This window comes from Pseudopipra pipra, chromosome 3 (assembly GCF_036250125.1).
Source record: "Pseudopipra pipra isolate bDixPip1 chromosome 3, bDixPip1.hap1, whole genome shotgun sequence".
Taxonomy (NCBI): domain Eukaryota; kingdom Metazoa; phylum Chordata; class Aves; order Passeriformes; family Pipridae; genus Pseudopipra; species Pseudopipra pipra.
This window is the reverse complement of record NC_087551.1, coordinates 102,482,533-102,499,873: the sequence shown is the minus strand read 5'-3', so window position 1 is coordinate 102,499,873 and position 17,341 is coordinate 102,482,533. Positions and strand designations below refer to the sequence as shown.

Genomic DNA, 17,341 nt, shown 5'->3' with positions numbered 1-17,341 from the left:
TACCCAGAGACTACTTGGCAGAGGGAGTATGGTCAGGAGGCATGCTCTGCCCTTGCAAGAGGAAAGTCCCTGGTGGTATCATTTCCAAAACACACTCGGGAATTATAAAGTTCTGAATGGTTACTGTTTTCTTCCTGTAATGCTTCCCCCTTGACAGGTTTCTTTCTGGAAGCATTGTGTTAGTCAAAACATACTTGTATCTCAGGGTTTGATCTAAAACTGTTCACAAAATTTTGAAGGACATGCTCATGTAAGTTTTTCTTTCCATTCCTTTGGTGGTCAACTTATATGCATTCATTATTAACTAATTCTTGATTCCTGTCCCAAAGAGCTTATAGGTTATGTATTTACTCTGTGTTTGTATAGTTCTGGCACAGTGGAGTTCTAGCCTATGATGTAGGCACATATTTACTATGAAAATAGAAGTAAGAAGAAAGTTGAGCTGTGTAGTCTTCTGTAAATTAATAAACCTCAATTTATAAAAAAATCTACAAGCACAGAAGAATTTAATAATACTCAAGAACAGATTCCTAGAGAACACTGCATAAGTTCATGCAAGGGAAAAAAGGCCTTCCATTCTTACTTGGGACACTAGATTTTTCTAGCAAGTATGTTACCAGAGAGCAAAATAACCACTCAAACCATTGTGCATTAGCAGTAATGTCTGGCTTTTCCCCCAATAAAATCAGAGTTGATGTTCAGGCACACAGTACCTGGGTCATGAACGACTGCATGCCCACTGTGCTGGTAAAAATTATTCAGTAAATAAAAACTTGAACTTTTAGCTTTTAATTTATAATGAACTCATAAGCAAACATAGCTCAGGGGTCTGGTGCTGACATTCTTTGTATTAGCAATAAACTCAGAGTAGCTCAGGCATTGTAAATTAATAGTTGATCTAGTTTTATTCCAGTGTAAACATAAAAAAGCAGTTTGACTCTGACTGTGTAATTATCCAATTAAATGTCCCACAATCCTAACCAAGGGATTGTTCTCCTAACATAAGTAGATATTTTTATATGGTACCTACAGTTACCTGTGATAATTTATTGAATTCTCTATCTGGTTCACTTTTTTTCCCCCTTCATTTTTCTTTTCCTTTCAAATCCAATTATCTAGTACTTCATTAAATACTGACATTTTATCTACCTCTTAGCACTTGATTGATTTGAGAAATTTTTTTAAAAAGTATAGTTAGGTGTTATTTAGTTGCAGATATTTCTAAAACATTTGGCCCCTCCTTGAATTTAACTTGCTGCCAGTTTTGACTGTCCTGCTGGTTTTGCTTTGTCTCTATTCATGGGATCAACTGTTCCAACTGTTTCAGTATCAGGTGCTTGAATATCTTTCTTCTTTGACCTCTGTGTTAAGAGATGAGATGATGACATCGTTCTCAGGACAACTGTGATGTCACCAGAAGTAGTATAAAGTGTAAGCCAATGATGAGGCAGGGGAGTGACCGGTGAAAAGCAAAACTGAGAGGCTTATTATGTCAAATGGTCAAATGTGGGATTGTAATTTTCCAGGAACTGTTGCAGGTGGAATTAGAGGCAGGGCAGAAGGCACTGGTTATGTGCCAAAATGCTCATCTGTAATGATAACAGCTCTCATGCCATCAGGGCGTGCATTGCATAACTGAACTTGATTTTGAAACAAGTTTTTTGGACTTGGTTTTATGACAGATACACCCTTTCCTCCCCCTCACTGAAAATACAGCCCAAAAAAAGGATCTGTAGCAAATGAACCACCAGACAAGTTTGGGGATTTTTTTTCCTTCTCGGAATATAACAAGTCATGATGATGAAAGTTCTCAAAAGAGCCTTTCTTTTTCCTCTAGATCCACATCCAGCCATGCAAAAACATGAAAACCTCAATGCTTCCTTTATATTCTAGCAGCTCTTTCCCCAGTCAAAACTCATTTCTCTGCTACAAAATACTTGGCTCCTGAGAAACAGAGGCTTCTATTGACTTCTATGACCCAAACATCATCAAAGCAAAAGAGTGTAGGAATATTTAAATTAGGCACAAGAGAGGTTAAATTTATCAACCTTTCTGGACGTACACTTGTACCAGTCCAATCTCATCAGAAAGTAATTTAGCTCCAAATCTGTAAATAGCCATGGATAATCTCTCTAAATATAATCTTAAAAAGCTTAGAAAAACTTGAGACCTGATAAAGCAAAGCAATCATGGTGTATGAGATTAAGGATATAACAGTGAAATCATCAACATGTTCTTTCTTCAGCCAAAGACCACAATTCCTGCATATGCTTGTTCAAACACAGACCTGTAGCTCAGGCAAAATACTGTTGTCTAAGTGCACACGTGTACAAGAAATAAGAGATCATGCTCAACTCCTTGGAAATCCCCTCCATCCTATTGTGGACAGAAATGCTTTCCAGCTCCAAAGCTAGATTTTCATCAGTCCAGTATATCAATGCATGACCAGCAAAGATTTTGCCCAGAATACTGTTTTCAAAGCACATCAAATCAAAATCATCGGTATTATTTGTTTAGAACAAAACAGTACAAACCATACTTTGAGAACTTCAAACAAAGCCGGTCTGCTTCCCAGGGTTTAATCTTTACTTTACTGTTCCTGCAACTCTTGCAAACTACAACAGCAATCCTAATCCTGAAGAGGAAAAAGAAATTTGGAAACCATCTGCTTCTGTTGAGAGGTTTATTGCTTTTCTCTCAGGCTTGCGTCTGCAATTTCTACATCAGACTGCCTACCAATATGAAATTATCCTTGCAAACGTTTCTGAAAGTTATTGCTCAGAGACTGGAGAGCAGCACACCTTGATTCGTTCACTATGTTGTTACCTCCTTACTTTGCAAACTGTAGCTGGAAAAGATGTAACAGCTACAGCCATGATAATGAGAAAATAAATAGATATTTTATGTAAAGCTTTTTGTTCTGATGGACTAAGCATTAAGTGCTAATATAGCTCAGCTTGAAGTTCATTCTATAACTCCACTGAGGGAGTGGAGTATCTAAAATGAGTTTTACAATAAAGGTAGCAATATTTGGTGCTTCTTGCTGTGACAGAAAAATTCTTCACTTCTGTGCAGACCAGGGTATAGAAGGGGTTGTGCTGTGTGGCTCCTGATGAATGAAGGGGCACTCTGTCCCTGGCTTGTGGTTACAAGAAGCAGGTTGGCTTGGCTTTGAAGTTGAATAATTCTGCGCTATCTCAGGTACTGTCGTTAGTTCTGGCTGTCATATAAACTGGATGAAAAGGGTTTAATCTCCCCTCAAGAAAGAGGCAGATGGAGGATTGTGAGCAGGCTGCCAGGAGGAGAGGCAGACTCTGGAGCTGACAGGGAAGGTCTCTGCAGGCATTGCCTGGAAGTTCCCCTCTTCAGCCCTGTCTTGTGACAGATGCTGAAATAAAGTGAGATAATGCGACCCATTGCTACTTTTCTTTCCTCCCCCTCCCCCACTTATACTCAGTTTTCTTGAATATTTGAAGTGGTAGAATGTAACCACGTTACAGCATTTTTTTTTTCAAATGGCTGTGTGTAACATTTAAAAGGGTAATTTTCCCAATTCGCCCTGTGCAGCAGGTGCAGGTCCTGTGCCTCTGCTTGAAGGGCCCCTGCTTTCCCCCCACCAGGCTGTCTGTAATAGCGAGGCAGGCACAAGGGTGCAGCTCTGTTCATGAGCTCCTGCCCTAAGGCATTTCCACACTGTCTGCTCATTCCTTCTTGTGTGTCAAGCTCTGAGGACACCTTAATCTGGCAGCACGGATTTCAAATCTCTCTGATCTTTAACCTCTAGACTCAGTACTGGGTGATTCAGGGGGAGAGGTGAGATACTGTTTTGGGATAATCTGTCTTAGAAGCACTTTCCTTGTAATTCCATTATTGGGGATTTTAGTGATTGTGATTTATGCCAAGGACTGTGCTTGTTCTGAATTTAAAGTACAAACATCCTTTGAATGCTTGCCATAATATTTTTCATGCAAAAATTGAGCTATATGGAACAATGACAATGTTTAAAAGTATATTTTGCTCAAGCAAATAATCTTTTCAGTCTTACTTGCCGTCAAAGCTGACTTAATCTTATTGTTATGGGCTGGTTTGTTCTTAAAAATATATTGTTGCATATACAGTTAATACTCAAGATTGTGTGAAAATCCTGAGGCACACAATTAAATGCTGCACATGTAGTCACAGGACAATAAATTCTCTTTAATTATTTGCATCAAGCCTGGGCAAATAATCAGTAAATAAGGTTGTTAAGTGCAGTCTTTCTCTTATCTAAGCAATTCATTCTCCTGGTCAGGTGTATTAAAGCAGGAACATTGTCATTTATTTCCGTTTTGTACCTGCTATCATTCATTACATCTTCTTTAAGGACATGCATATCTATGTGATATTATCTGAGGATTGGGCTTATTATGATTTCTACATCTGGAGTACTAATATAGTTAATAGATTTGATTGACTTTGAAAAATAATGAAAATGGTACTTTATTTTATGTCAGTTTCATATTCAAATTTCTATGTGTGGGAGAAGTGTCCCTGGTAACTCAGTAGTAAATCCTTCCCTGAAAACGTGGTCAGTGTCAAAATGAGTGTAGTCTCTCCAGAAGTTTTATAGCACTATAATCCCTGAACATAGGAAGGAATGTTATTTCAGAACTGAAATTAAGCAGAATTTCATCTCCATCAGTCTAAAAATAATTATTTGGAAAACTAAATTTAGGTTTGCTGTGACAAAGGGTATTCAGATGATGGAGAAACTACAGTCTGTTATTTGAAAGGAGGTATTTCTCTTTTTTTTCTGATTTTTGCTGTTTTGATGAAAGCTGTGCAAAAATTAGAATTTTACTCTAATAAAAATTTCAGTATAAAAGAGTCTTGAAGTCTAAAATGCACAAAAGTTTTTGCAAGTGAAACACCTGTCTTAAAATGGTCAAAAATTATGATATATTGGAATGACTTTCAGGAGGCAATGATCCATTATAAGAAAATGTAATTCAGTGTTGAACTGAGAAAGTTGAAACAATTTTAGTTAGTCCAGTATTAAGATATTGTAAATTAATGTATTACCAACCCCACCTGCTCTACATTTAACTCTCTATATCCTGCCCTTGCATAAATGCCAGTGAGGGTCAATTCTGTCTCCATGTATTCCTGCTCACAGTTTGAAAAGAGCTTACAAGCACTTGCACATACATACAAGAATTCTTTTTAAACATTCTGTTTCAGAGTTATTTCAATAAAATAGCTGCATTCAAGAATTAGCACACTGTGAAAATTATTCATCCTTGTTCCATAAATGAGGCAGAGGTTTGTCTTAAAACAAGCATTTTGTGTAAATCTATGGAAATCATTTACTTTGGTGAAATTAGTGAAATCTATTTCATTAGGTCTAGCATGTCCTGGGACAGAAAGCTTTTGTCCTGGCGGCCTGTATGCTTTTCATATTCCATTATGCAAATATGAGAATTCATCAGAGACTTTGCCCCATTCCTGTTACCCTCATTTCAGTTGATTGTACAGTTTATCTACTTCAGACAAATCTATGCACAGTCTCCCAAAACTAGCAGCTTCTGCCCGCAAAAGCAACATAAGCTTGTTTTACTATTACTTGCACATCAGTGACATTGTGTTCAGTGTGTCAGGCACAAAGAGAATTCCCATCCCAGTGAGTTTAGAGCCTGAAAGTATCAGGCCTGATATTCAGTTTACACAAAACAATATAATCCCGTTCAAGCCAGTGAACTCTGTATTACATAAGCAAAGGGCCTTGCTCATTGTTTCAAACAGATGAAGATTTATTTTTTCTTTTAATAGCAAGACTAGGAACAAACTAGGCAAGCAGTGTTTTTATCAAGCTCTGCCATAGTACAAGAGACAAAGGACTGGTCAGAAAATAATTCTATTTCATAGAATAAAAAACAAAGTCATACCCACAGGTAGTTCAGAGTCATGTCAAGGTACATGTCTACTTCTGATCTGAACTCTTCAGACACTGTTTTCCCCATTCCCACCCCCACACTGCAATTTGTGCACAAACAGAAAGGCTTCCCTGTGCAGTCATCCCGGTGATATCAGATGTCCCTCCCCTGCAGCCCTAGGTGACATCCCAGCTCATTCACGCTGCATGTTTTTCATGTTGCTTGCATGGGGTTGGGATCATACTTATTGCTCATCTGCTTTGTCCAGGTCAGATGTAATTTGTTCTGTGCAATTCTGCTTCCCCTGGCAGATTAAATCTGATGTGGGTTTCTCACTTTCTGTTTCATACTGCTATCTTCTCTGAGCAGACATAGGCCCAGCTTAGTGCAAATATATCTTTTGTCTGCAACACCCATGAGATTTCTTTTATTATTAGTGGTTTGCAAATTTCCCATGATCTTCTTTCTGTGCAGCACATTTTAAATATGGCACATCCACATTACAAAATTCTTCCTCCTCCTCTTCTTCATGTATTTCTGTACTAGATTATGAGACATTTAGGGCAAACAACATAGTATTGATACATAAAGAAGAATACAAAATTTTTCCCAAATTAAACATAACATGCTTCTTCTTAAAGTATAGCCTTACTGGAAGAATGCATTATCCTCAATTCTTTCAAAGTTACAGTACAAGTTCACATGGCATGTTTTGGTTAGCCGGGAGATGTTCTTGTAAAGTTAAGAATCTCACCCGAATGCAGATCTGAATGTTCCCAAAGTTTGGAATGAAAAGATCACATCTGTAATATTGCCTTACATATGTTTAATTTTCAGATTTTATGCTGTCCTTTGTTAGTTGGAGTTCCTTCCCTGTTCATTTTACCGGCATTTTGAATTTCAAGGTACCTTTCTGTCTGCAAAGCTCAGCTACAGTATTGGATGTGCAAACCCAAACCCTGACAACAGCAACCAACCTCGTCCTCATTTCAGACTGCCTGTTTGGCTTTTGTACCTGTCCAGTTTACGTGACATTGCTAATATCAAACTCTTCATGAAGGTTAGATCTTCAATTTGTAGAAGCTGACATACCTTCCTACATCTGCCACACCCAAACCGAGAAGCTGCCAGGTTCTACCAACCAGCCACCACACACTGAGGAGCTACATGTTACTCTCCACAGGCTCTTGGATCAGGAAGGTTCTTCTGTAAGTCATAGAATATATCCTACACTGCACTGTGTAGGCTGTCTGGAAACACCAGAGTGGGATTTACATGAGATAGCACTATAGCTATGCTAAGATTATACTCCACCCAGACTAATACATCTCCTGTGAAACCTACACAGAGCTGTGTGGTGACTCCAGTAGCTCAGCTCAGTGGATATGATTGCATTGCTCTGCTTGATGCTGGGTAGAAATGCCATGGTCTTGCGTATGATTTCAAACACGTCAGCATCTAAATACTCTGCTCCACCATCACTGGAGTAGGTCACTGAGAAATACAAACCAGAGTCACTTCGAAAATCATCAGGCTGATCCCCAGATCTGCCCCTTTTCCCTCCTCCGCTAATCATTCAGCAGTGGCGGATCTATCACTGGGGTGGAAAGTGCCATTCCCCCTCTCTCATTTCTTCTCCTGAGTAGTTCTTCTGTCAATCCATGGCTGTGTTCCAAGACCACCACCTCATAGATATGCTCTCTGCCTTCCAGGAGAGCAGCAGCAGGGATGTCTGGGCATGTTTTCCCTGGCTTGGGACATGTTTTGCCTCTCACCTTTGCCACAGGTTTGCTCATTCTGTGCTTATTGCCCAGGTCAGGTGCCAACTTTCCAAACTTTTGTGCTGTTTCCATCCTTATCCTGCTGGTACCAGCCACATGTGAGGGCCACCGGAGCCACTCAAACTTTCCAAACAAGAATAGTAATACCACGGGGGACATATAGTAACACAGTGTCCAAAGGGTGATACTTGAACAAGCTGGGTACCAGAAAGTGGGAAGAGTTAACCACTGCCTGATCCTGTTTTAGCAAGGACTCACTGGGCTTCAAGCTAGGCCTGCTTTATGGCACTGAGTTGAAAAAGCAAATGAACAATTAAATTCCTACATTTAGATTGCGAGTCCAGACGTTTCGAATCCAACCGGGATCTTTCATCAACGGAATCTGAAAAAACCAAAAAATAATGAAAAATAATGCAGTTAATTAACTATACAGAGAAGTTAATGTATACAAGCCTCAATCATGGTCCTTGAAATGCAGCTGCTCTTAATGAATACCTCTCCTGTGATTCTTTTGTAAGCCACATTGCCCTTGTGTCATCCTCACTCTTTATCTGTTCTCAGAACATTTCTCAGTTCTCTCTTTCTGCCTCAGTTTTTAGGGGTTTTGCAGAAGGATTTAGTCCTCTGCTGGTAAGATCTGTGTCATCAGCTGGAGAGAGCTTGGAAGGAGAGGATCCCTGCAAGCTCTGAAGAAGCAGGGACCACAACAGTCTCTGTTTATCCTTTTGCAGTATGGGGATGGCCAATACAAAGAGCAGAGGTAGAGCTGTAATTCCACCCCACTGCCTAGGAAAAAAGTCTTTTCATAATGCAGCATTCTTAGACCTGTTCATGGCACAGGAAAACCTCTAATATCAAGTAAGATAGGAAAAGAAGTTCTGTAGGACAAGAAGAACACACTTCACCCCCTTTGAAGCAACCTGGGGCTCAGGAGCCTCATAGCAGAGCCATGAGTTTATTCCATGAGCAATGCCCTGCTGACAGGCAGCACAAGAGCCTCAGCAGAGTGGCTGTACCTCCAGAGACAGAGCCCCACAGCTGAGGTGGCACACAATTACTGTGACAACCTCTTTTTGAATGCACAGAAGTAGGAGTGAATGATGATTTCATTTTTAAAGAAGCTACAGTTGCAAGACACACTGAAATAAATTAATATCCACTAAATAGAGTAAGCTTCCAGTGTTGTTGGAGATGAAGGGCTACATGTTTAAAATAAAAGGAAAAGTTATTGAAGAGAAATTCTGTACTGCATTTTATACTACTTTTTATTTCATAGTGAAATTTCATACTGAAAGAACTAATTCTACAGGATCAATAAATATGATGATGATATGAAAAATAATTTGAAAGATTTCCCTTTCTTGTCTTGAAGAATTAACTTCCAAATGTGACCAGGTTTGCTGGTGGTGTGTTCTGAAAATACTCATATTTCCTCATATGCAGATATCAAAATTTTTCAAACACAAATGCTCACCAGAAAAAACCCAACCCATTCTGCTCTCTGTCATTCCCAAGTTATATTAAACCTAAATAACCTAAATAAACCTAAATAACCTAAATAAACCTAAATAAACTCCATGAAATTTTACTGAGTAAATAGAAAAGGCATGAAATTATTCCTTTTCTGAACTTTCTTTTATTTGAATTAAGACAATGAAACAATTACAAATAAGGAGCAATCAGAAACCAAAAAACAAGCATTACAGAAATAAATTCACCCGGTTCTAGTAGATGCAGTTCTTAAGGGTGTCTCGGAGCTGTCATAGAATGGTTGGGTTGGAAAGGACCTTAAAGATAATCTAGTTCCAACTCCCCTGCTATGGGGAGTATAAGCTTTATGAGACCAGCTTGCTCAAAGCCCCATCCAACCTGGCCTTGAACCACTTCCAGGGGTGGGGCATCCACAACTTCTCTAGACAGCCTGTGCCAGTGCCTCATCACCATCATAGTAAAAAACTTCTTTCTGATATCTAATATAAATCTACCCTCTTTCAGTTTAAAGCATTCCACCTTGTCCTGTCACTACATGCCCTTATAAAAAGTCCCTCTCCACGTCCCTTGTTGCCCATTTAGTTACTGGAAGGTGCCCTAAGATCTCCCCCGGGATCTCAGCTTCTCCAGGCTGAAAAACTCCAACTCTCTCACCCTGTCTTTATAGGACAGGTATTCCAGACCTCTGATCATTTTTGTGTCCCTCCTCTGGACCTTCTGTAACAGGTTGTCTTGGTTTCTCTTTGGTGTTGAGGTAAATTGTGGGTAGGTGGGGGAAGCTTGGAGACTGGATTTTTGTGGAATGAAACCTCCACACAGGTCCACACCTTTCCTGTGCTGAGGACCCCAGAGATAGAAGCCACACTCCAGGTGGGGTCTCACCAGGGCAGAGTAGAAGGACAGAAACACCTTCCTCGACCTGCTGGCCATGCTGCTTTGGCTGCAGTCCAGGATACAGTTGGCCTCCTGAGCTAAGTGCACTCGTTCTTTCCTTTTCTTTCTTTCTTAAAAACTAAGTTCCCTGATCCAAAAAATAAATCTCCGAAACATAATAATAGGAACCGCCACAGGAAAACAGTATGTTTCATCAGCAGAAAAGTCAACAGTGTGTTGCAACAGAGTTGGTAATTGTACGAAAGTGCCTGTGCATTCAGTTCGTCTGAAAAACAGTGATCAGAGACAGGCCTGTAAAACATTCTTTGTGTACTGGTGCAACAACCACGTGACTCTCCAGGATCCCTGCCAGCAGTTTGAAAGTACAGTTAGCGTTGCAGTTTAGTATTTGATCTTTAGAGTTTTCTAATTGCTGCTCCTGCCCGCTTTTGAAAAACAACCCTAAGGAGCTTTCATTCAGTCCTGTAATTAATGGAAAAATTTAGTATTTATTGAATGATATTTTGTCCATTTTCAGAGTGACTGTTGTAAATCAACTGTCTGCTTTTCCTACTTAGTAGGCTTAGAAATGCAAACTGACAGGAGCAAAAATTATTTTAAAGCAGACACAATGCATTAAATCTTTTCTTCAGTTGTGCCAGCCTCTGTAGGCACCCTGCTGACCTTAGAGAACAAGCTATTGTGGGGAAAAGATGACCTCGCACTTGAGTTAGTGAAATAGGACACAAGTGCTATTCCTGTACAAGACAATCAGAGTCAAGGCACAGGCGGAGTCACTGGGACGCTCTGGCCTGTGCCCTGTTGCTGGAAGAACAGCCCTTGGCACGGGTGCCACGGCCAGCTGGCAGCTCCCAGCTTGGGAATGAGCACAGAGCATTTCCAATAGGCATCTGAAGGGGACCAACCGGTTTTGGGTGCTGATGGAGTTTAATAGCATGGAGGTGTCTAGATTACACCAGTAGCATCAAAGCCAGAGAATGGGCACTGTCACTGTTTAGTTCATTAACACCAGTGTGGCAAAGAGATTCAGATCGCCTCTGGAGCTACCTGAACCTTCTTCCTTCCAGGAGCGTGGGCATGCCACAGGCCTTATTGCTCAGTTCTCCTGATGACTAAAATTAATATTATCCCCCTAAACTGTCAGAGTAAATTCAATAATATTAATAAGGAAACTGTAACTTCTGGTGCAAAGCTAAATTTGCCTTTTGACCTCTAAAAAGAGTCTTTGTGACCCTATACTGCCCAGTCTGGCAGCATTAAGCCAAGCTGTATTTTTCCCAACTTAACATGAAACATTTAAGAATTAAGATATTTATTATAGGTGATAGAAGGTGAAGTAAAACAGAAGACTCAGAGGTAACAGGCCTGATATCTGCAAGATACTTCATACTCTCACTGGAGGGAAAAATACATGTTATATAAAAATATTTCAAGGAAAAAATGAAAAGGCAATAGCTGTAATCCATGTCTCCTTGGGAGAGATATAGAGACGCAGTGAGCATGAAAGAAAACAGGAAACATTTAGGCATTAGGAAAACTTTATGATAACAGGACCACACAAGCTCTAATATGGCTTGGTGGAAGAAGCTGAGATCTTTCAGAGCAGGCTGAACACGCATTTTTCAGAAATGTTTTAATTATAGCCGAATTTGCCTGTAGGCATAGAAACGGACTAGATGATCTCTGAGTCTCTTGCAGCCTTGTATTCTGTTCTGTGGTGAAGTGACACAGCAGAATGAGTGTGCATTTTCAGGAGTTCTTTTCTAACAATGAAATCTCACAGCAGAAAAAAATTCAGAAACTAGTGGTGAAAACCCTGTTATATGAAATGTTTTGAATCTGACTAAGGAAACAATGCAAAAATGAGGTGTAAGGAAGCATGGCAGAGTAGCCAAGGGATGGGCAGGGTGACCTAAGCAGCTCTTCTGTCTCAAACTTCTGACTCAATCTCATGGTATCACCTGACTGGTGTTTAGGCCGTCGCATTGATGCAACAGATGTTGTAAACAAAGTTACTCATTTGTGAATTACTCAGGTAATTTAAATCAGGTTCCTACAGTAATCATGCCTCTAAATGTAGTTAAGTACACAGTGTATGTGTGCTTCATTGCTGCTAATATCAGATTGAAACATCCAATTGCTTCCCTTGAAGAGCATTTGATTTTACAAAACAATTACAAGAGCCACACTTGCTGCCCAGAGGTGAGTTACATTTTCTCTGTAGTGTGGGTGCCTACTGCAGAGCAGTTGATCTGTTCTGTCGCAGTGACCCAGAGCTGGTACCTTTTGTGAGAGGATGCTACCTCCACTACAGAGTAAATTTTAAGCAACAAAGAGGAAAGACAGACATCTTCTTTCAAAATAAGATGATGATCTAATTTAGGCACATGACCAAATTACCTTTCTAAGTGACCTAGAGTAAGAAAACCATTTCCTAGTATCTGAAGTAAGTCAGGTTTGACTGACAACTTTAGTTTTCCTGGAGAGGTTGTAATTAGAGTCAGATGAAGCTTGGGACATCAGTAAATAATGATTAAAAAAACATAACTACAGAGAGTTCTATCAAAAACTGCAGTAACAATTTCATAGTCAAATGGCCTGATGTCTTAACTCATCAAGCCAAAAAATTCCTGTCTACATTTAGCTTCCACAAGAAGGCTACCTAAATATAGCCACTGGTCTGTAGGAGGCCAAATGGGGCTGCAGCCCATGGAGATCTCCACAGAACAGTTTAAGTACTTTGCAACACAGAAATCATATTCAAGTTTTATTGTAAGAAGCAGAGAAGGCATGACAAAAAACCAGTACTGCCTTATCACCTCACTCAAACCTGGCCCATGTAGTTGCTTCCAAGTCAAAGGAGCCATTATAGTCAAGGGGCCTGGTAGCTCCAGGGTCCCAAGACATCACATGGAGACAGAGGAACAGGTGTAGGGTGGAAAGATCACAAGCAGCTTGGAGTCTCCAGACTTGCCCAGCCCTCACAGCCTCTATTGTTCTGGAGGCAGCATGGGAGCCAGGGCAGCTCTTACAGTGCAAGCACGGTATTGTCCCTGCCCCATCACTGCTAAAAATATGGATAGCTGCATTTTAATCATAGAATCATGGAATGTCTTGGGTTGGAAGGGATCTTAAAGATCATCTTGTTTCAACCCCCCACCACCATGGGGACAGATGCCACCTGCTAGACCAGGTTGCTCGAATTCCCATCCAACCTGGCCTTATACACTTCCAAGGATGGAGCATCCACAACTTCTCTGAGCAACCTGTGCCAGTGCCTCACCACTCACAGTAAAGAATTTCTTCCTAACATCTAATATAATCCTCTTTTAGTTTAAAACTCTTCCCCCTTGTCTTATCACTACATGCCCTTGTGACAAGTCGCTCTCCTTTTATATAAGCTCCCTTCAAGTACTGGAAGGCTACTCTGATGCCTCCTCTTCTCCAGGCTGAACAACCCCAGCTCCTTCAGCCTGTCTTCATAGCAGCAGTGTTCCAGTGCTTTTGTGTCCCTCCTTTGGACCTGCTCTAACAGGTCCACGTCTTGCCTGTATTGCGAACCCCAGAGCTGGAGTCAGTGCTACAGATGGGGTCTCACCACAGCTCCTTCTGATGCAGCCCAGGGTACTCTCAGCTCTGGGCTAAGAGTGCACATTGCTGGCTCACATCCAGCTTTTCATCCACCAGGACCCTCAAGACCTTCTCTGCAGGACTGCTCTCAATGAGTTCAGTTCCCAGTCTGTAGTACCTCAAGTTCCTAAGTGATCTAAAAATCCAGACTTATGCTGATTCCTTTGTAATAATCCAGCCTCTAAATTAAAAAAAAAAAAAAAAAAAGTGAGAATGTCGATGACATTTCTGTCTCAGAGCTCCAATCTTGCTCAGTGTCAGTGGGAGAAGAGGAACTGTCAAGGTGCTGCAATCTGCAGCGGGGCTCAGGCATAGTGGTTTGCTAACGATACTTGAAAGTGAGTTTTAGTAAAGTTAAAAATAAGGACTGGAAGCAAGACACTACATGGCAGTTCATTTAGTCCCACACCTCAGTAAGTACATCCCAGCACTGGGTTAACACAGGGGACTCCAACTCTAGTCTTTGAAGTACATCCTGAAAGAGCCTCATGCCAGGACTGGATTCTTCCTGCTTAGCTCCTCCCATTTCTTAACCTCACATTAGTCACTCACAGAAAGAATTATCAGCTGTTTATCTAAGATCTTACAACATAGGTTGATAAAGGCTGTTTTGTCATCTCCCACAGACCATTCAGCTGGGTGGAGCACGTTTGGCTGCCACCACCATTGGCAGAGATGGTGGCCCCACCACCACACCTAGCTTGCTTTTGGCGGATGTTTGAATGGCTGCAGTTAACACTGCACCTGGGAATGTTTCTCTTAGGAACCACCTCAGGCTACCAAAAGGTGTTTTGTGAGGTGATGTTTACACGTCACCCGATCTTCACATCCTCCCTCATGGCATCAGCCTTTCCAGACTCAGAGGCCTCCCAGCCCACTCCTTTCCAGGGCAACTTCACCATGAGCCCTGGAAATGGGGGCTACTGGCCACAGCTTACCCCAGACCACTGAAGAAGGCATGTTCACCAGAGAAGGATTTAAATGGTTGCTTCTCCTCACAGCCAAGGGCAGAAAGCTGGTAGGTAGTGGAGCTGCATGACTGAGGTATCTGCACTGCACATGCCCTTGTGCATTCGGTTGGCCTTGAGGGAAGCTTTGGGCCATCCAGACCCTCGTTGTTAAGTACAAGACAGAGGAATTCAGAGTACTGAACTCTGGCAGAATATAGGATCTGCAGCCATGAAGAATCTGTAAATTTGGGGTTTTCGTGATATAGAGCACACAAAGCTGATGGTGCCCCACTGATGTTCAGTCTGAGACACAAGATACATGCTCAGTCATGTACCCAGAGGACCCTCAGGAGGCAAAAAAGGCAGGAACTATTAAGAAGCTCTTGGCTTAGTTCAGAGGGATTCTGGTCAAACAGGTACAGCAGTGGAGCTGAACTGGCAGCAGGCTTGTTTACAGTCTTGAGAAACTGGACATGAGCCATTCACTGGATCCCCAGGCTCCGCAGCACCCAGCAGCACACAGAACAAAACTGCTGTGGCTGCTGAGCTGTGCCTGATCTTTAAATAATATCGGGCACAGATTGTGTTTTGGCTTGCTAGTAAACTTCACCACAGGTCACATACAAACACCTTGTAAAAGGCTTTCGGAAAGGAGCATTTCCCTGCTTCCATTTGTTTTCTGTGCAAATTCAGGCATGAGTTTCAGTAGTGGGGATGGGGTTAGGAAGACAACAGTGCAAAACTGGGTGCTGTACACTGAAAAGCTGTGTGAGCCTTTCATGTTGTGAATTGAGCCCTTTGTCCATTTGCCTACAGCAGCTGCCTCCATAGTGCAGCATAAATATCATGGCAAGTGGGAGGTAATGGCCTCATCTGGGGCTGACCTTTAAAAATCAGCTGGGCTTTTTATTCTTTCTCTTTACTCACTTTGTTTGCTTGTAGACTTTTACTCAGAGGTCTTCCCTGTGGGTATCTTGGCTATTTTAGGCTGCCAGTGATGTTTTCCATCCTCCTGGCCATTGATTTGTGGTAAGCCTTCCATCAGAATGCAATTTATTCAGAGAAGATTAAATTTTGCCACAGAGGTTAGTTCTGTCAAGTCAATACTGATATCTAAGTACTTACATATAAGTCACTGTCCAGAGTCAGCAAGGGCACCAACAGTAATGGGCACAACAGGTTTTAAGATATGGCTTCATGACAGGTTTGGAACAGTCATAACAAGCCTGCATTAAAATGCGAATGAATTAAAATATACTTTTTTTCCCACTTTTCTCTGTCTATCTAGGATAAAAATACTGATAATTATGCTATTCTTTCAAACCTTTAAGAAGTCAAATCTTAAAGCCTCACATGTGCATTACTAACAGCAGGAAAAAAAACTACCATTGTCTTGTGTGTAGTTTTCATAGTTTTTAGAAGGATTTACTAGCCACAGCTTTTTAGGGAGTAAGTTTAGGTCATTTTGTGGAAACATGGGTATGTTTGTAATATGGAGAGGACAGACCTTTTGTCCCACGATCATATTTCTGCAGTTGAAACAACAGAAGAGGAAAAATAATCCCCCATCTGAGAGGTAGGTCAGGAAGTTTGGAAACTTCCATTGCAGCTGGCACTATTGCAGGCTGTCTGTGCTCTGCTGCACAGCCCAGCTAACCTCACTCTGCTTCTGTTTTTTCAATTTAAAATAGAGAAAACATTACCAACTTCAGACTACCATTATGAAACTGAATTTCTCAGTGTTCACAAAGGTTCTGAGCTGCTTGAGTCAGTACACAGGGCTCACATGTAGTAAAAGCTACGTGTATGCAAAAGTAAACACATGTTCATAAATAGACTTTGAAAGCAGTTCCCTACTGGCTTTTGTCCAGAAAGGCAGAAAAAAAGGAGGAGGGGAAAGCTCACTGTGCCTTTTCATTGGAAGTGATTTGTTTTTCTCACTAGCGCTACACATTGTTCAGGACTATTTCTAGGAAGAAGGCAGTCATAAAACCCAATCAACGTATGCTGACACGTTGCTGACTAGAAGAAAAACAGCATGTGCAGAACAAGGGGAAGTCTTCGAATCAAGTTCTTGGAAAGTATCTCAGAACGCAATGGGGCAGGAATGTATTATTTCTGTGGTGCATGTTTAGTATTTGTTCACACAGAAAGCTTTAAAAGTCTTTCGACATATTTTTTAAATGTCAATAATCCCTTGTGCTTAACTGGGCTTTAATTAATACTAAAATAATTGCGTTGGCTTTAAAATTCTTTCACCATATAACAATGTCAAACTTTTAGAAGTTCCCTGCCTCTCCTCCTTTTTCCTTCAGTATTTTGCCTAAACCAGGTTCAGTGGCATGGCAGCCATTGATCTCTTTGTTAAATGTCATATAGTTTTTCTCCAGACAGCACAATGCTATGGGTGAAGCTTTACAGATCTCTGGCTGTAGAGAATAATGTTTATATCACCAGTTTATGGCACCACACAGGGCTGGCTGACTCAAGAACAGAGCAACTCCAAGTGTTTATTTAACACTCCTAAAGGTGCCACTGCACCTAGGCTGGCAGTGAAGCAGTGCTGGATTAATAGAGCATAACCAGATGCCCTCAGGAATGCCCTGAGACTCTGTTTTCTGGATTTATAGTTTAAGAACAATACAGAGAGACAGGTAGCAAGATCTACACCACAAACCTCACC

General features: G+C 41.0%; 1 protein-coding gene across 6 annotated transcripts in view; it reads right to left on the bottom strand.

The window, feature by feature from the left end:
- LPIN1 (lipin 1) overlaps positions 1 to 17,341 on the bottom strand; it is a 78,972-nt gene that overhangs the window by 49,714 nt on the left and 11,917 nt on the right. For all 6 annotated transcript variants that reach the window (XM_064650541.1, XM_064650539.1, XM_064650540.1 and 3 more), the window contains exon 2: positions 8,019 to 8,075. In XM_064650541.1, the coding sequence (XP_064506611.1) occupies positions 8,019 to 8,066 (48 nt within the window). In that variant the 5' untranslated portion in view covers positions 8,067 to 8,075. The remainder of the gene's footprint in view (positions 1 to 8,018; positions 8,076 to 17,341) is intronic.